At 42.0% G+C, this 20139-nt stretch overlaps 4 protein-coding genes across 5 annotated transcripts; all 4 read right to left on the reverse strand.

Annotated features, from left to right (window-relative positions):
• Positions 1-479: 479 nt before the first annotated feature.
• Positions 480-1781, reverse strand: LOC309712945 (NAD(P)H dehydrogenase [quinone] 1-like). 2 transcript variants are annotated; one of them, XM_082544165.1, is made up of 6 exons: positions 1763-1781; positions 1459-1623; positions 1256-1386; positions 1069-1176; positions 892-993; positions 480-815 (listed from the first exon to the last, which is right to left on the reverse strand). In XM_082544165.1, the coding sequence occupies exons 1-6, from the start codon at positions 1764-1766 to the stop codon at positions 516-518; spliced, it is 810 nt and encodes a 269-aa protein (XP_082400291.1). In that variant the 5' UTR covers positions 1767-1781; the 3' UTR covers positions 480-515. The 2 variants fall into 2 exon arrangements, with proteins under 2 accessions (XP_082400291.1, XP_082400292.1); XM_082544166.1 differs by having other exon boundaries at positions 481-815; positions 1459-1560.
• Positions 1782-3756: 1975 nt separating this feature from the next.
• On the reverse strand, positions 3757-5161 carry LOC309712944 (NAD(P)H dehydrogenase [quinone] 1-like). Its single transcript, XM_082544164.1, has 6 exons — positions 5045-5161; positions 4767-4931; positions 4563-4693; positions 4378-4485; positions 4201-4302; positions 3757-4124 (listed from the first exon to the last, which is right to left on the reverse strand). The coding sequence occupies exons 1-6, from the start codon at positions 5046-5048 to the stop codon at positions 3825-3827; spliced, it is 810 nt and encodes a 269-aa protein (XP_082400290.1). The 5' UTR covers positions 5049-5161; the 3' UTR covers positions 3757-3824.
• A 5733-nt stretch (positions 5162-10894) lies between these two features.
• LOC309713638 (NAD(P)H dehydrogenase [quinone] 1-like) lies at positions 10895-12604 on the reverse strand. The gene is made up of 6 exons (XM_082545434.1): positions 12489-12604; positions 12171-12335; positions 11972-12102; positions 11505-11612; positions 11328-11429; positions 10895-11251 (listed from the first exon to the last, which is right to left on the reverse strand). The coding sequence occupies exons 1-6, from the start codon at positions 12490-12492 to the stop codon at positions 10952-10954; spliced, it is 810 nt and encodes a 269-aa protein (XP_082401560.1). The 5' UTR covers positions 12493-12604; the 3' UTR covers positions 10895-10951.
• A 5328-nt stretch (positions 12605-17932) lies between these two features.
• LOC309713474 (NAD(P)H dehydrogenase [quinone] 1-like) lies at positions 17933-19336 on the reverse strand. The gene is made up of 6 exons (XM_082545111.1): positions 19231-19336; positions 18945-19109; positions 18744-18871; positions 18557-18664; positions 18380-18481; positions 17933-18303 (listed from the first exon to the last, which is right to left on the reverse strand). Exons 1-6 carry the CDS (start codon positions 19232-19234, stop codon positions 18004-18006), a joined length of 807 nt encoding a protein of 268 aa, XP_082401237.1. The 5' UTR covers positions 19235-19336; the 3' UTR covers positions 17933-18003.
• Positions 19337-20139: the final 803 nt, after the last annotated feature.

Raw genomic sequence — 20139 nt, forward strand, 5'->3', positions numbered from 1 at the left:
ATATCACTATAAAACCATATCCTGTAAATGCTATCATGGTATCAAAATATCACAACAATGGTAAACTGTAAACTGCATCTAGGACAGAAAGAACACATACTGCTGAAAGTGGGATATTAAAGCTGCGTTCATGCGAAACCCAGCAAAAGCCTGTAGTATAAGCAGTTAGGCGCAATAGGGCTAAAGTAGCAATCGGGTGTCAGGCTTGCTTTCAACCTTGGTGTACGGTCCCCGCCCCCCAAACACCTGTGTGTTCTTATTAGAATAGGGATTTGCATTAGCATGTGGAACCATAGCCAGCCCCCCCCAAACTCAGTTCCCCATCACATTTAAAGCCATACATGACTGGATCCTATACGGACTTAGAACAATCATTACATTGTGGTAGTATACATCATGTTCTAGAGGGATAACATGTATGAAACCCAAGTGGTGCATTTATAACTCATTGCTCAAAGTTTGAATAAAGCAGGCTTTATTTTAAGATCAAGACATTACATGGACCCACTACATTGTCAGACCCCGGCCTTGGTCTGACTGTTGGCTGGCAGTGGCTTGCCCATGTGGATCCCCACTGTGAGGCCAGACTCTTTGCTGGCATATTTCTCTTTGACCTCAGGCTTCAGCAGGAAACCCTTCTCCTTGTCAAAGTAGTCCAGGGGAGCAAAGTACACAGTGGCTTCCCCACAGAGGTTTTGCAGTCGTGTGCGCCAGCCCTCCAGCATGGAGCTGCGAGATTCAGGAGAACCAGTAGCAGGATCCCAGAAGATCTGAGGGGCAAAAACCTGGAAGCCACAGTAGTTCAGGATCCCGTTCTGCACACAGGGAGGAGCAGCTGTTACCACATGACAGATCATTTCATGCTTGGCTCTGTTTATAGTGAGACCTCACCTGCAGTGGCCACAGTGTGACATTGATGTCACCATTGATGCCAGTGTCACTGTACACAGATTCAGGACAGTCAGTGGTGAAGGACAGCATGGCTTTCTTGTCCTGTACAGAGAGCAAGGAGTGAGCAAAGAGGGAGAGGACACAGCCTGAACACAGACATGTTGGTGGAGCTCTCACCTTGAAGATCCCCTCACTGTACCGCTTCTCCTGTGCGTAGGCACAGCCCAACACACGATCCATCCACCCCTTCATGATTGCAGGAACAGATGACCAGTACATGGGGAACTGGGAACACAGGTTTAATGGTCATTTTGATGTGGACACCCATTAGCTGACCACAAAGACACTTCCAGTCAGACACTACCTGAAAGATGACAAGGTCTGCCTCCTTGAGCTTCTCCTGCTCTTTTTTGATGTCATCTGCAAGTCTGCCCTCCTCTGATGCCAATTTGATCTCCTTTGCGTAGCAGAAGTTCTCAGCATCCTTCACTCCACCTGCAAATAAAGCTAATATTTACAACTGAAGCACAATCAAAGCATTGCTATACCTGCAGAATATTTGTATACCAGTGATGTCCTCAGTAGTAGCAGCAGCTTTGAACTTCATGGTGTACAGGTCAGACACCTCTACAGTGCAGCCTTGAGCAGTCAAAGATGCCACAGCAGCATCTTTGGCAGCAGCATTGAAAGAGGCAGGGCTTTCATGGGCATACACAATCAACACTGTCTTTGCTACACCCCCAAAAAAAATAAAAAAAAATGAAGTTTTGATAAAATTCCAGTAATATCACAAACCTTTCACTCTTCTTGTCAAAGATTATCAGCTTTGGCCAAACAGATTTCAGCAATTACCAGGAAGAACAAGTCTTACCCATTCTCAAAACTGGCACACAACAGTAAGTGATGAGTTTTCTGACTAGCTGCTGTAGTAACAGAAAAACCACTCATATTCAAGCAAAACACACCTGCTGCTTTTATACACACTTTGAGCACTACTTCACACAGGTGCTGTCAATCAGCATTCAGCCTCATGAGTCAGCCAGCTGCTACTGCTGGATTTTCTCTCAGGTTTCCCATTTTGTCTGGAAACTGGTGGGAGTAACTCTGAGATTAACTTAAACCTTCAGCCCAGTTTAAACACAACATGAATATTTACATCATTTTCTCATGGTGATTGTTGCCCAACTTGGCAAAACAATGATTTGCCTTACGCCCTGCGGTTTGAGAGCCTTTGGTATAAACTATACATAAGAACATAAAAGGCACACACACACACACAGCCAAAATTCTTTAACTTTGGAAGAACGTCTATATCTCGATGGTTAATAGCTCGCATTGAAAATAAACAGAAACAAAAATACCAGAACAAACATACAGAGAGTTTCTTAATCTTTATTTTGAATGTTGTTCATTTTTAAAGATGATATAAAGTCTGTTGGCATTTTCAGTGTGCTCAGCATTTATCTGTTCTCATCAGATAAGTATTAGCTCAAAGTTGATGCTCCAGGTGAGGCTTGAACTCACAACCTTGGCATAGCTCAACCCAATACTGTCATATAAGTACCGCGCGCTAACCGATTGCGCCACTGGAGCACATGGACAACGATTTTATTCCTTTCTCCCTTTATTCAACTGGTCTAATGGAAAAAAGGGGGGACAGTAACCGCTCGCTCAGTCATTCATAGAAAGAATACTTTACACTATACTATATTGCCACAAATCTCACGCTTGTAGTCTATGTACTATATAGAGGATTCATGGATAGATCCATGCATTAATATATGTGGGAAATCAGTCTTTTTTTCTATACATCTTACAAATGTTTTTTCAGTCTGTACACGTTTGTTTCAGATCATTTCTGTTTCCTTTTTTCATATTTCCCTTTTATTCTTTAATTTTTGTAGTTTTTAAGTGTATTTTACCTAATAGATATGGAACTAATGGATAAAGAATTTAACCATGTGACAATAAAGGCTTTGTATCCCTGTATTTTACCACTGTATCCTGAACTCTTATTTTACAAAACTAAAATAGATTAAAGAAAACTGAAGTCTGTGTGTACTTCTTTTCATGTAAATGAAATGTGCTTCTCTGTTATACTGTTTTCTAATAACGTGTTAGCAGCAATTAACTATACTAATGGACCTAACTGTACGCATGTCATTGCTATTCTCACTTCCTTGGCTCTAACTTTTTAAACAGTAGCTAAGTGAACGACACAAATGTTGATTAGCTCGCTACCATGGCAAGAAACGACCATCATATCAATACTTGTGTTTTTAACACTAACCTTTGACAGATTTAATTACAGTATTGATGCAAGTCAAGCAGAACCTTGGTAGCCATAACAATGAATGATCAAATCCTGGTAGGTGGTTGGCTTCTGTAGTTCTTGGTAGTGGAAAAGCGTATGATTACCCATTTACCAAGAATTAGCCAAAGATACTGATATAATTCATTTCCCACCACAATTCCAGCAGTGGTGCTGCTGGAATAGAGAGACAGTACAGGAAAGCAGCAGTCAAGTGTTCCCAAGTAAACCATTAAGCGGAGAACACCATCACGTTATAGATGGTGTAGTGAGCTGGGTGGATCAAGCTGTTACTCAGCAGGATAATGTAGAGAAGCTAACCAAATGCACCATGCATTGCATCAGTTTGTGTGCAGTTCCAAGTTACCATTGCCAGCTCACATTTCTAGCAGGCAACAAAGCCCCAAGCAGCAATTTGGTCAGTGTTGGATAATGACACCAGTCTTGAAAGCCTACAGAGACAGCTTTGTGTATCCTGTTATGTATATGTACCATTTTCTAGATGGCTGAACTGTATGAAACCAAGTGGTGCATTTGAAACTCATTGCTCAAACTGAAGTTCCAATAAAGCAGCCTTTTTTATTGCAGCACACATTTTAAGACATTACATGGACCCACTCCATCAGACCCCGGCCTTGGTCTGACTGTTGGCTGGCAGTGGCTTGCCCATGTGGATCCCCACTGTGAGGCCAGACTCTTTGCTGGCATATTTCTCTTTGACCTCAGGCTTCAGCAGGAAACCCTTCTCCTTGTCAAAGTAGTCCAAGGGAGCAAAGTACACACTGGCTTCCCCACAGAGGTTTTGCAGTCGTGTGCGCCAGCCCTCCAGCATGGAGCTGCGAGATTCAGGAGAACCAGTAGCAGGATCCCAGAAGATCTGAGGGGCAAAAACCTGGAAGCCACAGTAGTTCAGGATCCCGTTCTGCACACAGGGAGGAGCAGCTGTTACCACATGACAGATCATTTCATGCTTGGCTCTGTTTATAGTGAGACCTCACCTGCAGTGGCCACAGTGTGACATTGATGTCACCATTGATGCCAGTGTCACTGTACACAGATTCAGGACAGTCAGTGGTGAAGGACAGCATGGCTTTCTTGTCCTGTACAGAGAGCAAGGAGTGAGCAAAGAGGGAGAGGACACAGCCTGAACACAGACACGTTGGTGGAGCTCTCACCTTGAAGATCCCCTCACTGTACCGCTTCTCCTGTGCGTAGGTAAAGCCCAACACACGATCCATCCACCCCTTCATGATGGCAGGAACAGATGACCAGTACATGGGGAACTGGGAACACAGGTTTAATGGTCATTTTGATGTGGATACCTGTCAGCCGACCATACACATTTCCAGTCAGGCACTACCTGAAAGATGACAAGGTCTGCCTCCTTGAGCTTCTCCTGCTCTTTTTTGATGTCTTCTGCAAGTCTGCCCTCCTCTGATGCCAATTTGATCTCCTTTGCGTAGCAGAAGTTCTCAGCATCCTTCACTCCATCTGTGACAAAAATCCAGTGTTTGCATCTGAAGAGCAATCAAAGCATTCCTATACCTGCAGAATATTTATATACCAGTGATGTCCTCAGTAGTAGCAGCAGCTTTGAACTTCATGGCGTACAGGTCAGACACCTCTACAGTGCAGCCTTGAGCAGTCAAGGCTGCCACAGCAGCATCTTTGGCAGCAGCATTGAAGGAGGCAGGGCTCTCATGGGCATACACAATCAGCACTTTCTTGGCTACAAAGCCAAAGAATAAAACAAAACAAAACATAAAGCTCCATTCAGCACAGAAACCTTACACTCCTTTGACCAAACAAGTTGCAGCAATTACCAGGAAGAAAAAGTCTTACCCATTCTCGAAACTGGTGCACAACCGTAAATGATGAGTTTTCTGTCTAACTGGTATAACAACAGAAAATGTGTCCATACTGGAGCAAAATACACCTGCTGCTTTTATACACACTTCGAGCACTACTTCACACAGGTGCTGTCAATCAGCAATAAACCTCAAGAGTCAGCCAGCTGGTACTGCAGCATTTTCTCTCAGACCAGTTGGTGGCGGTAATGCTCTATTTTGCTGTTTGCCAACTGCCAATAAACCGTATAAAGAAGTAGAAGAAGAATTTCTCTCAGGTTTCCCATTTTGTATGGAAACTGGTGGAAGTAACTCTGAGATTAACCTAAACCTTCAGCCCAGTTTAAACACAACATGAATATATACTTCATATAATCATAATCATCTTAGTTTCACACACATTTTCTCATGGTGATTGGTGCCCAACTTGGCGAACCAATGATATGCCTTACGTCCTGCGGTCTGAGGACAAAAAAGGTACACACACACACACATACAGCCAAAAATCTGACTTTGAAGGAAAAACTATATCTTGATGGTTAATAGCTCACATTGGTCAACAAAAAAGAAGCAGAACAAACAAAGAGTGGTACAATTCTGAGTTTCTTAATCTCTATTTTGAATGTTGCTTGTTTTTAAAGATGCAATGAAGTCTGTTGGCATTTTCAGTGTGCTCAGCATTTATCTGTTCTCATCAGATAAGTATTAGCTCAAAGTTCATGCTCCAGGTGAGGCTTGAACTCACAACCTCGGCATAGCTTAGCCCAATACTTTCATATAAGTACCGCGCGCTAACCGATTGCGCCACTGGAACACATACATAAAGATTTTATTCCTTTCTCCCTTCATTCAACTGGTCTAATGGAAAAAACGAGGGGACAGTAACCACTTGCTCAGTCATTCATAGAAAGAATACTTTACACTATACTATATTGCCACAAATCTCACGCTTGTAGTCTATGTACTATATATAGGATTAATCGATAGATTCATTGTAATAGCAGTCTGGAGCGGAAGGAGCAGCTAGCAGGTCCAGCGGGCATGTGGTGTGGAGGTTAGCCGGTGTTCTGACAAACCATCCTACTTTGGCAAAACATCCTACCGTAAGTAGTTTATGCACATTTCTGCTGTTACAGAGTAATTCCAGCACAAAATTAAGTAGGTATGACAGTTTGCCACTTATGTTTGCCCATCACAGTATGCTTTTAGCTCATATTGATAAAGCCAGGATGGTTTGTCACTTCATTTTACCAGATAAAGTATGCTTGTAGGTAACATTCACAAAGGTAGCATGGTTTGGCACTTTATTTTACCCGTCAGAGTATGTTTCTAGCTCTTATTAACAAAGGTAGAATGGTTCGCCACTGAATTTTAGCTATTAAAGTATGCTTCTAACTCAGATTAACAAAGATAGGACGATTTGTATGGGCTCAAATTGTGGTCATAAATATTTTGTACTTGTAAATCAGTTTTGTATTTGTAAACTGGGATTTGTATGTGTAAAAAGAATTTGTGTGTGCGTAAAAAAGATTTGTGTTTGGACTTAGCCAAAAAATGCCTGTGAAACTCTCGCACTCAAGTTTCAACTTACAAGTACGAATTTTGACCCTATTTTTCTTCCTTTCATCTGATTGGTCAATGTCATGTCAATCACAAATTTAACTATCCAATCAGAGAACACATGGGTTTGGCTGTCAGAGGGGCGCTTTTTTCAACTGCAGGTCCTTAAAGGGTAATACAGTTTGAAGCTGAAGGATCTCTATATAAATGTCCGATAGAAGCTAGGTCCCGTAACGTTCAGCAGTGGTTGAAAGGATAAATCTGTGGTATATCAGTGGTTAGAAATACCATTATTACTTTAGGATTAGTTTAACACAAAGTAAGGGCTGACCCGGGACCATTGCTGTGAGTCACAGTGCTCAGCATAAAGGTCCTTTCACATCGGACGCAGGATGTGCTGTTAATGCTAACTAAAAGCCAAGGATCCAGAATTTGTTGGACTGGCTGCTGAGCTCTGTGGGTTTTTGCAGCAGCTCTACCTGTACTAGAGGCACCTGCTCCTTGTCGTTTCTATCTCAGACTTTATGTGCTCTGCAAGAGTTTCTGATTTTTTTTTTGCTAGCTCTTCAAATGTTCAATAAAAACATGCATGCTAATTCGTAACGAAGAAAGCTTTGTAACTATCCCCACCAGTGAAGACTGTCATTTCCAGAACTGTCATTCCCCCCCATGGTCCGCAGCGCTGTTGAAAAGGTTGTGGAAGTCCCTGTATTAAGCACGTAAACCTGTGACACAAAAATCACCAAACTCGGACCACCACAGACTGTTTTCCTTCATGGTGATGAAGGAAAAAGGGCATGTAAAAGGGCATTTATTCCCTTCAAGGACCTGAAGCTCCATAAAGCACCCCTCCAATAGCCAAACCCATCTGTTCTCTGATTGGATAGTTAAATTTGTGATTGACATGACGTTGGCCAATCAGATGAAAGGAAGAAAAGTAGGGTCAAAATTCATACTTGTAACTTGCAGAGTTTCACACGTATTTTTTGGCTAAGTTCACACACAAACATTTTTTACACACACACACACACACACACACACACACACACACACACACACACACAAATTCTTTTTACACATTTACAAGTACAAAATATTTATGACCACAATTTGAGCCCATAGAGTTGCCACTGAATTTTAGCTGTTAAAGTAAACAGAAACAAACAATAGCAGAACAAAGACAGAGAGGTATAAGTCTGGATTTCTTAATCTTTATTTTGAATGTTGTTCATTTTAACAATGTTATAAAGTCTGTTGACATTTTCAGTGAGCTCAGCATTTATCTTTTTCATTAGCTTAAAGTTCATGCTCCAGGTGAGGCTTGAACTCACAACCTCGGCATAGCTCAGCCCAATACTGTCATATAAGCACCGCGCGCTAACCGATTGCGCCACTGGAGCACATGCTCAAAGGTTTTATTCCTTTCTCCCTTCATTCAACTGGTCGATTGGAAAAAACAGGGACAGAAGCAGCTTAGTCAGTCACTCAAAGGACAAACGCTTTACACTACACTATATTGCCACAAATCTCACGCTCGTAGTCTATGTACTATATATAAGATTAATCGATAGATGCATTGTAACAGCAGTCTGGCGAGGGAGGAGCGGTTAGCAGGTTCAGCAGACACCTGTGGTGTGGAGGTTAGCCGGATAACTCAGAGCCAGTGAGTTAAACAGACCTTTATTTGACGTTAGCAACATAAGACCATACAAGCCAGGTCCCACGGCTCTACCCTGTCCATACATACATGTGCGGGTATCGGTAGTCGCCGGCGCCAGCCAAGTAACAACGGTAAGGTTTCTTTGAACAGCGACACGATCAGCATGTAACGGCCACCACTATACTCCCACACCCACTAGGGGACTCCCCCAACTACAATAATAGTAGGGCAACACCCCCCCCTCCCCCCAGTGGTGCTATAATACAATAAGGGTTGTCACAGCATGCATTAATATATGTGGGGAATCAATTTTTTTTCCTATACATCTATGTTACAAATGCTTTTTTTTTCCAGTCTGTGCACATTTGTTTCAGATCATTTCTGTACCCTTTTTTCATATTTCACTTTTATTCTTTAATTTTCGTAGGTTTTAGTGTAGTTTACTAAGAGATATTGAACTAATTGATAAAGAATTCAAGCATGTGGCAACCAGTGTTGGTCAAGTTACTTGAAAAAAGTAATCAGTAACTAATTACTGATTACTTCCCCAAAAAAGTAATCCCGTTACTTTACTGATTACTTATTTTCAAAAGTAATTAATTACTTAGTTACTTAGTTACTTTTTAAAAACACGATTTACAACCTGAATAGGTGATAAAGAAATAGATCTTTCAGCCCAATTCTACTTTTTCTGCATAATCCATCATACAAAATGTAATCAAATGGAAAAGTCCCTTTTTAAAACTTGTTTTATTAGTTTTAATCTTTTAACTTTATGCATCAAGGAAAAATTTAATTATATGCAACATTCTCTGACTGGAAGAATTTTGTTTAATATTTAAACCTATTTTCTGCATATTCCAGCTCATAAAATATATATTTTTTTGTGTGTTTACACTCAGTCTTTCAAATAGATGCAAGTAAAACACAGCAGAAAATAAATAAAGTCAAAGACTAGCAGTCCTTTTGCTCTATTTTTACCTGTAAAGCAGGAGTAGGGTAGGCGGAGGTTTACCCTGGTGCAGGTGTGCCGCAGCGGTCAGTGGAAGAATCCGAGAGTTTCTCTATGAATTTCCCATTACATCGTAGCGCACTCGGTGCTTGCTTGGAAGTTTAGGGGGTTTTTTTCGCTGTAAAAAGAAGTTTTCTTCCCACGCACGATGGACACTAATGTTTTTGTCACTTTTTATGGAATCAAACTCAAAGTAAGGTCAGTACGTCCACGCTTTAAACGCTGCACGCTCATACTCTCTCCCGTACTCGATATATGATGCACTGTTGATCTGCACACAGCTGTTGTCACGAACGTTGCACTCGCTTACGTCACTGTCATGAGACACACTCGCAAGAAAATCACGGTTTTAGTAACGCAGCGTTCCTACGGGAAAGTAACAGTAATCTAATTACCATTTTTGCAATAGTAATCCCTTACTTTGCTCGTTACTTGAATCAAGTAATCGGATTACAGTAACGTGTTACAAGTAACGCGTTACTGCCCATCTCTGGTGGCAACAAAGTCTTTGTATCCCTGTATTCTACCACTATACCATGAACTTCCATTTAGCAAAACTAAATTAAATGAAAGGAAGTTGAAGTCTGTGTCTACTTTTCATATGAGCTTTGCCTCAAATAAAATTTGCCTCTCTGTTATACTATTTCCCAGTAATGTTTTAGAAGCAGTTAACTGTACTATTTGATCGACTTTCACGCATTTAAATGAGCTATTCTGACATCCTTGGCTCTTACTTTTTAAAAAGCAGCTAAGTGAACTACATATAAATGTTATTTAGCCTTCAGTACAGTTAGTGTGCTTCCACTGCAGCGAGAGCTGATTGGCTTCTACAGTTCTTGGTAGTGGAGGAGCACATGACTGGCTAAATCTTGGTTGAATTTGGTACAAAAAAAACTATAGCCGCTCACATGGATTTGCTTGACCAACCGGTGGCAGGGGAATAGAAATGCTTAAAAGCCACCAGTACAAATATTAGAAGGACAAACACAATCTTTAAATATTAAACATGCTTTGCTCTTCCTGTGCACTGGCATCACAGTCAGCTGATTTCAGTTCATGTGTGGGAGGAGCAAAATCGTGGAAGATCCCACAGTGGCAATAGACATTTTTACCTCACAAAAATGTCAAGAGTGCAATGGTAAACTCAACTGCATGTAGGACAGAAGGAACACATACTGCTGAAAGTGTGATCCATGAAGCACCTTGAGATGACTTTTGTGATTTGGCGCTATATAAATAAAAAATTAAAGCTGCGTTCATGCTAAACCCAGCCAAAGCCTGTAGTATAGGCAGTGAGGCGCAATAGGGCTTGCAGTCACCTGATCTACAGCAGTGGTCAGGTGTCAGTCTTGCTTTCAACCTTGGTGTACGGTCACCCCCCAAAAAAAGAAAAACCCTAAACACCTGTGTTCCTATTAGAACAGGGATTTTCATTAGCATGTGGAACGATAACCAGCCCCCCCAAACTCAGTTCCCCATCACATTTAAAGCCATACATGACTGGATCCTATACGGACTTAGCACCATCATTACATTGTGGTAGTATACATCATGTTCTAGAGGGATAACATGTATGAAACCCAAGTGGTGCATTTATAACTCATTGCTCAAAGTTTGAATAAAGCAGGCTTTATTTTAAGATCAAGACATTACATGGACCCACTCCATCATCAGACCCCGGCCTTGGTCTGACTGTTGGCTGGCAGTGGCTTGCCCATGTGGATCCCCACTGTGAGGCCACATTCTTTGCTGGCATATTTCTCTTTGACCTCAGGCTTCAGCAGGAAACCCTTCTCCTTGTCAAAGTATTCCAAGGGAGCAAAGTACACACTGGCTTCCCCACAGAGGTTTTGCAGCCGTGTGCGCCAGCCCTCCAGCATGGAGCTGCGAGATTCAGGAGAACCAGTAGCAGGATCCCAGAAGATCTGAGGGGCAAAAACCTGGAAGCCACAGTAGTTCAGGATCCCGTTCTGCACACAGGGAGGAGCAGCTGTTACCACATGACAGATCATTTCATGCTTGGCTCTGTTTATAGTGAGACCTCACCTGCAGTGGCCACAGTGTGACATTGATGTCACCATTGATGCCAGTGTCACTGTACACAGATTCAGGACAGTCAGTGGTGAAGGACAGCATGGCTTTCTTGTCCTGTACAGAGAGCAAGGAGTGAGCAAAGAGGGAGAGGACACAGCCTGAACACAGACATGTTGGTGGAGCTCTCACCTTGAAGATCCCCTCACTGTACCGCTTCTCCTGTGCGTAGGCAAAGCCCAACACACGATCCATCCACCCCTTCATGATTGCAGGAACAGATGACCAGTACATGGGGAACTGGGAACACAGGTTTAATGGTCATTTTAATGTGATGAGAGCCTTTATTGCAAGAGAATGTGAAATTCACTTTGTTGCAGCAGTAAAGTACACACAGAAGAAATAAAATAAGCAGTTTACTTAACCATACTACGTGAAGATATTTCTACATTGTATAGTGTATCCAATTTAGATATACGTACATCCATATGCAAATTACAGAACTACAGTATTTTGGTAGCACCAGAACAGAATCTTTCACAGTGCAGTGGCTGATGTTAATAGAATAAAATATGTGCAGGTCTGTTTTGAAATGTACATTCACTGCTGATGTGGACACCCTTCATCCTATCACAAAGACATTCCCAGTCAAACACTACCTGAAAGATGACATGGTCTGCCTCCTTGAGCTTCTCCTGCTCTTTTTTGATGTCTTCTGCAAGTCTGCCCTCCTCTGATGCCAATTTGATCTCCTTTGCGTAGCAGAAGTTCTCAGCATCCTTCACACCACCTGCAAATAAAGCTAATATTTACAACTGAAGCACAAAGCATTGCTATACCTGCAGAATATTTGTATACCAGTGATGTCCTCAGTAGTAGCAGCAGCTTTGAACTTCATGGCGTACAGGTCAGACACCTCTACAGTGCAGCCTTGAGCAGTCAGAGCTGCCACAGCAGCATCTTTGGCAGCAGCATTGAAAGAGGCAGGGCTCTCATGGGCATACACAATCAGCACTTTCTTGGCTGCAAAGCCAAAGATAAAGATTTGATAGAGTTCCAGTCATATACAAATATTTCACATTAATTGCCAAAGGAAACAGCCAAAACAAAAACCAAACACTTTCACAATTAGAAACCAAACACGTTTCAGCAGTTACCAGGAAGAAAACCTCTTACCCATTCTCAAAACTGGTGCACAACTGTAACTGATGAGTTTTCTGACTAGCTGACGTAGGAACAGGAGAAAAAAAAAATACTCATACTGAAACAAAACACAGTCTGCTGCTTTTATACACACTTCGAGCACTACTTCACACAGGTGCTGTCAATCAGCAATCAGGGTCATGAGTCAGCCAGCTGCTGGGATTTTCACTCAGGTTTCCTATTCATTACTAAAACTGGAAAATATTTTAGTGGGAGTAACACTCAGACTAAATTGAATGTTCATCCCAGTTGAAACACAGCATAAATGTATAACAGTTCATTATATTCATTCTGTTTTTTAATTTTCTCTTATAAATAATATTCACCTCAGTTTTTCTCCATCATCTCCTGTGATGATTGGTGTTCAACTTGGACCAATGTTGGATGTTTGACCAAGTCCTGCAGTCTCAGAACCACTGATATAAACTATACAAGAGGACACACACACACACACAATAATGCTTTATTTTTAAATCATTATTAGGAACGTTTACAATAATTTCTTAAGGTGTTCTACAGTGCCATCATGTGGTCGTGGTTTAAGTCATCATAATGCTTATGAAGCCAGACAGTGTTTTATATCTCTGAAAACAAAGAGGTGGGTTTTAAGAAAGAAGTTTTTATATAATAAATAGATGGCAAAATTTCTATAAAATAATCAGAATCAGAATCAGGATACTTTATTGATCCCTAGGGGAAATTATTTTTCGTTACAGTGCTCCATTATAAACAAACATTAACAAAGACAGACAATACACTAACTAAGATGCTTCCCCAGCATGCAACAGCATAGAGGATCGCACTGGCCACAACAGACTCATAGAAAATCCTGAGCATTTTCTGGCAGATGTTGAAGGACCTCAGTCGCCTCAAAAAATAGAGACGACTCTGACCCTTTCTGTAAAATGCTGTGGTGTTTGTAGCCCAGTCCAGTTTATTGTCAGTGTGTACTCCAAGGTATTTATAGTCCTCCACAATGTCAACACTGACCCCCTGGATTGAAACAGGGGTCAAGTGTTTCCTGGTCTTCCTGAAGTTCACTATCAATTCCTGGGTCTTTGCCACATTGAGCTGCAGATGATTCTGCTCACACCACGTAACAAAGGAGTCGACCACAGTCCGGTACTCTGTCACATCATCCCTGCTGACGCATCCAACCACCGCGGAGTCATCAGAAAACTTCTGAAGATGGCAGGTCTCTGTGCAGTGGCTGAAGTCTGTGGTGTAGAGGGTGAAGAGGAAGGGGGAAAGGACAGTCCCCTGTGGTGCCCCTATGTTGCTGATTACCTTGTCAGACACACACTGTGGGAGACGTACATATTGTGATCTTCCTGTCAGGTAATCAACAATCCAGGACACCAGAGAAGCATCCACCTGCATTGCTGTTAACTTATCACCCAGGAGGGTCGGCCTGATGGTGTTGAAAGCACTGGAAAAGTCAAAAAACATGACCCTCACAGTGCTGGTCCAGATGGGTGTAGACTCGATTGAGCAGGTAGATGATGGCGTCCTCTGTTCCGAGACGAAGCTGATAAGCAAATTGAAGGGGATCCAGATGTGGTCTGACAATGGGTCGCAGCTGGTCCAGGATGAGCCTTTCCAGGGTCTTCATGATGTGGGAGGTCAGTGCCTGTAATCCTGGGGGCCACTGGGACGTGGCGTCTTTGGAATAGGGACGAGGCATGATGTCTTCCACATCACTGGTACCCTCTGCAGACTCAAACTCAGTATAAACAGTTTATGAAAGACTCCACACAGCTGGGGGGCACAGGCCTTGAGGACGAGGGGACTCACTCCGTCTGGTCCAGCAGACTTGCCTGAGTGAAGTCTCCTCATTTGCATCTCAACCTGGTATTGAGTGAAGGTGATGGGTGGGGGAGGGGTGTCAGGAATCTCACAGGAGGCAACAGCGCCATGTGAAGAGAGAGGCTGGCACAGTCCTTAGTCACCCACGGCTTGTTATTTGGGTAACAATGAACAGTCTGAGCTGGAACAACGGAGTTGGTGCAGAAAGTTATGTAGTCTGTGATACACTCAGTAAGCCCATTGATGTCCTCGGCGTGAGGCTCACAAAAGATACTTTCTTTGAAGAAAGTACACAAATTCACTTTATAATAGGCATACATGACATTTGTTGTCTCTTAAAGAAAACAGGTTAAGGAGATACTTCTTTCCCCTTTAGGTAAACATTGACTTCAAGAATCTGCTCCAGGTGAGGTTTGAACTCACAACCTCAGCATAGCTCATCCCAATACTGCCATATAAGTACCACGCGCTACCCAATTGCGCCACTGGAGCACATGCACAAAGCTTTGATTCCTTTCTCCCTTCATTCAATTGGAAGCCAATGTAGTGAAGCCAGAATCGGAGTGATGCGATCAAATTTCCTTCTACCAGTTAAAAAACGTGCTGCCGCATTTTGCACTAATTGCAAGCGTGACAGGGTGCCCAACCCAACCCAAATTATAAGGGAACTGCAATAGTCCAAACGTGACGTGATAAAAGCATGAATAACAGTTTCCAAATTGTGTTTGGAAAGGAAAGGCTTGACCTTCGATAGGCGTCTGAGGTGATAAAAAGACGAGTTTACCACCCTATTTAAATGATCATCAAAGGAATTTTTAGTATTATATAAAACACGGGGGTTGTGTGAGTTGGCCGAAATAAGTTGAGAAAGACAGGCAAGTTTATCGGCTTTAACCGCCTTAGGATAACTTTTCCAACTACTTTTTAAGGTTTCCAGACAGAAATGCAGCCTGTCTTTCTTCCGCTGTCTTTCACATCTCCCACATTGTTTTCTAATTTCTCGGGTGAAATCAGTTAGCCAAAACCTTGTCTTGGATTTACATTGTCTTAGTGTCAATGGGGCAACAACATCCAGCGCAGATTTACAAGCAAAATCAAAATACAGAAGTAAGTCATTTGAGGTAGGCAACTCCGAAGAATATGACATGAGATTGTCAAACAATATAAAACTGTTCGGCAGTATCAGAACGAAAGGCACAATAATATCGAACAGGCACAGCCCAATTTACAATGGCGTTAAGAGAAGCAATATCAAATAAAATGGGCATATGGTCGGAAAAAAACGCATCTTTAACACATACATTGTTAAAGATCATAAGATAAAACCAAGTCTAGCATGTGTCCACATTCTTAAGTGGCACCATTTACAGATTGGACGAAATTAAAAGACTTTACTAAGTCCAGGTATTATTAAACACCGTGAATTAACAGTTTGGAGCACTAGAAGAAAGGGTGTACCCTGCCTCTTTTTTCATCTTGTTTAAGTCATCACAATTAAAACGCCTTGTAGTTGAGAAAAATACTAAAAACACAGGAGTTTTAATAAAGAAAGATTTTAGGTAATATGTGAATGGCAAAATGTCTATTTTGTATTACTTATATTGAGTATACTTGATGTAATCAGTCTCTATTATTTGATAGTTTATTTATATTCTGTATATGTTTTTCCTATTTCACAATAGAGTGCTACCTAACACAACCTTTGTAGCAGTGAGTGCAAGATCGCAGCACTGTAGCGCCAAAAGAGTTCCATTTATGAGCCTATAATAAATTACGGGGAAATAAATTTCAGGCCATTTAAGATATAAAATTGCCTCTGCAACAGGCTGGTTACCTACAGAGGTGGGAAAAGTATAATCGTTCTGTACTTACGTAGAGGCACAGATACTAGTGCCAAACCCTCAGAAACACGGGGAGAATATGCAAATTCCACACAGAAAAACCCAAGGACGATGGTGGAATTGAACTCAGGTCCTTCTTACTGTAAGGCAACAATGCTAACCAACGTGTTGCTTCAAACTGCTTACTCAAAGAAAAAATTAGCCTCTGAAATATACTCAAAATCAAAAGTCAAAGCTCTTTGGAGAACATTACTAGCAGCTATTTTTGTGCAAAGCTAAGTGAACACTGTGCTGTATGTATTATATTATTAATAACAGTAAATGTGAATAAAGACTTTATTTCAGTGTAAGGTTGAGTCCTAATACATTGGGTGTACCTTGCCTGTTGTCCTATAGGTACTGGGAAAGGTTCAAGTCCCAAGTCCCCATGCAGATGTGAGTTATCAATGTATATATGGAAAATAAAACCAGAAAATGAACTGCAGAACAATTCTCTTTCCATACCAAAAGATTAGATAGATATAATGGTTACTCAATGAGAGTAACGTATTCTGAATACTTTGGATTACTTAATATATTATCATGGTGTTTACAACTACATGAATGTGACTTATTACTATTACTGAAGGTCCGCGGCTCCGAACCATAGTAAAGGGACCTCTGGCTAATACGTCGGGTCCGTGTTGGGCTTGTAGCCGAAAAATATCTTTACTTTGTTGTCTGGGTCAAATTTGCTAGCGAGAGACAGAGAGAGGCGTTGAAAGGCTGCTCCAATGGAATTTATTGTTTCGGAAGAAAACACGAACAGGGTGTACAGTCGAGTCTTAATAGCTTACTTACAACTGGGCTCGTCAGGCACTCTTCTTGGCTGCAGTGGTTATTATATTTACATGCTTCCAGCTCCCGTTTCTGCTCGATGACAACTCGTATTTTTCCACTTTCCTTTTTCTCCCTCCTTGCACTCACAGAAACATAACGGGTATGGTAGTCCATTCTCCCTGCAGCATGGACTACACTACCCATGAGGCTACATTCTTTAGGGCTATGTCTCTAGCATTCTGCCTATTAGCTTAGCACAACAAGAACAACAAGGCGCTCTGTCACCCAGGAAACAGACATTCGCAGAGAGAGCGTTGCCCTGTAACCATGGCAACCGTAACGCTGCCGCCTGGAACAACAGAACATAGCTGTCAAACAAAACCCAAACAATCCTACGACATGAAACAGAAAAATACCACCGTGTAATCCATTTCTTTCAACAAAGTATCTTTTCTCATAATACCACCTTTTTAAACCGTAACGGAATACAGTCACTCATACTTTGCATTTTAAATACCTAACGGTGGTACATGCATTCCGTTACTCCCCAACACTGCCTGTAGGCTGCCAACTTGTAGAACAGGGAGACTGAAGTAAGCAATAGCTGAGAACAGCTATTTCTAGTCCTGTCACAGACATCTGAGTTGTATGAATTTTGTACATATGTAATGCTCAGTTTTAAAAAGAAATTGATAATAATAATTTAGTTGTGCAATTTTCGAAATGACTATTCTATTTAATACAGGGATCTGTCTTTTGACCATGACTAAAAAGAAAGTCACATTTCCTGTCCTCCCACATGCACATGCTAAGGTTTTTAAACATGGCAATCAGAATTCATCCAGTCTTGAAAGCTTGCCGAGTATCCTGTTATGTACATAGACCATTTTCTAGGTGGTTGAACTGTATGAAAGCAAGTGGTGAATTTAAAAATCACTTCTCAAACTGAAGTTACAATAAAGCAGCCTTTTTATTGCAGTAGACATTTTAAGACCAAGACATTACATGGACCCACTCCATTGTCAGAGCCCGGCCTTGGTCTGGCTGTTGGCTGGCAGTGGCTTGCCCATGTGGATCCCCACTGTGAGGCCAGACTCTTTGCTGGCATATTTCTCTTTGACCTCAGGCTTCAGCAGGAAACCCTTCTCCTTGTCAAAGTAGTCCAAGGGAGCAAAGTACACACTGGCTTCCCCACAGAGGTTTTGCAGTCGTGTGCGCCAGCCCTCCAGCATGGAGCTGCGAGATTCAGGAGACCCAGTAGCAGGATCCCAGAAGATCTGAGGGGCAAAAACCTGGAAGCCACAGTAGTTCAGGATCCCGTTCTGCACACAGGGAGGAGCAGCTGTTACTACATGACAGATCATTTCATGCTTGGCTCTGTTTATAGTGAGACCTCACCTGCAGTGGCCACAGTGTGACATTGATGTCTCCATTGATGCCAGTGTCACTGTACACAGATTCAGGACAGTCAGTGGTGAAGGACAGCATGGCTTTCTTGTCCTGTACAGAGAGCAAGGAGTGAGCAGAGAGGGAGAGGACACAGCCTGAACACAGACATGTTGGTGGAGCTCTCACCTTGAAGATCCCCTCACTGTACCGCTTCTCCTGTGCGTAGGCACAGCCCAACACACGATCCATCCACCCCTTCATGATGGCAGGAACAGATGACCAGTACATGGGGAACTGGGAACACAGGTTTAATGGTCATTTTGATGTGGACACCTGTTAGCTGACCACAAAGACACTTCCAGTCAGACACTACCTGAAAGATGACAAGGTCTGCCTCCTTGAGCTTCTCCTGCTCTTTTTTGATGTTATCTGCAATTCTGCCCTCCTCCCATGCCAATTTAATCTGATCTGCATAGCGGTCTGCTGCATTCTTCACACCACCTGCAACAAAAATTTAGTGTTTGCATCTGAAGAGCAATCAAAGCATTGCTATACCTGCAGAATATTTGTATACCAGTGATGTCCTCAGTAGTAGCAGCAGCTTTGAACTTCATGGCGTACAGGTCAGACACGTCTACAGTGCAGCCTTGAGCAGTCAGAGCTGCCACAGCAGCATCTTTGGCAGCAGCATTGAAAGAGGCAGGGCTCTCATGGGCATACACAATCAGCACTTTCTTGGCTGCAAAGCCAAAAAAATAAAAAGAGAGTTCCAGTCAGATCACAAACATACAAATATTTCACATTGTTCAAAATAAGAGACCAAACAAGTTTCAGCAGTTACCAGGAAGAAAAAATCTTACCCATTCTCAAAACAACAGTAAATGATGAGCGTTCTCTCTCGCTGGTATAATAAGAGGGAAAAGGTGCCCATACTGAAGAAAAACACACCTGCTGCTTTTATACACACTTCGAGCACTACTTCACACAGATGCTGTCAATCAGCAATCAGCCTCATGGGTCAGCCAGCTGCTACTGCGGGATTTTCTCTCAGGTTTCCCATTTTGTACAGAAACTTGGGCATAACTCTGAGATTAACCTAAACCTTCAGCCCAGTTCACACAAGATTCATTTATAAGTCATAGTCATCTTAGCTTCACTCGTTCTACAGTGCCGTCATGTGGTCAAAGTGTCCTTTCAGTGTAGGAGCTATGGTACATGGTTTAAGTCACCATAACGTACCTTCTTCTAGAAAGTTGGTTCTTTTCATCTGGATGGTTTGTTTATAGTGGAAGGAACCTTTTGTCAGTCGTCCATGTGAGCTTATTGGTGAGAATCGGCTGATTTGAGGTTTTTCCAACATTAGAAACGCACCTTTGCACAATGTCTGAACGTTCCATCACTTACTTGCAATGGCCATGAGGTCAGTCAGTACGTATGAATATGCAAATTGTCATGACCATAGACCAAGAGCATATTCGCAGCGAGATAGTATCTGCAACCACAGCACCATTACTCGGTTCCCATTTCAGATCAGTTCAGTTCAATTCAATTCAATTCAATTCAATTCAATTTTATTTATACAGTGCAGTTTTAAATATTCTGGGAGACACAAGTCAGCCTGCAGTCTCAGAGAAAATAGCTCTAATAGGGTGATATGGTACTAGAAAGTCACTGAGTTAAGATGGGGCCTGATTATTGAAGACCTTGTATATAAGGAGCCAGATTTTGAATTTGGTTCTGGATTTAACAGGTAGCCAGTTAAGGGAAGC

Source organism: Aulonocara stuartgranti, assembly GCF_965226115.1.
Source record: "Aulonocara stuartgranti genome assembly, chromosome: 8".
Lineage (NCBI taxonomy): Eukaryota > Metazoa > Chordata > Actinopteri > Cichliformes > Cichlidae > Aulonocara > Aulonocara stuartgranti.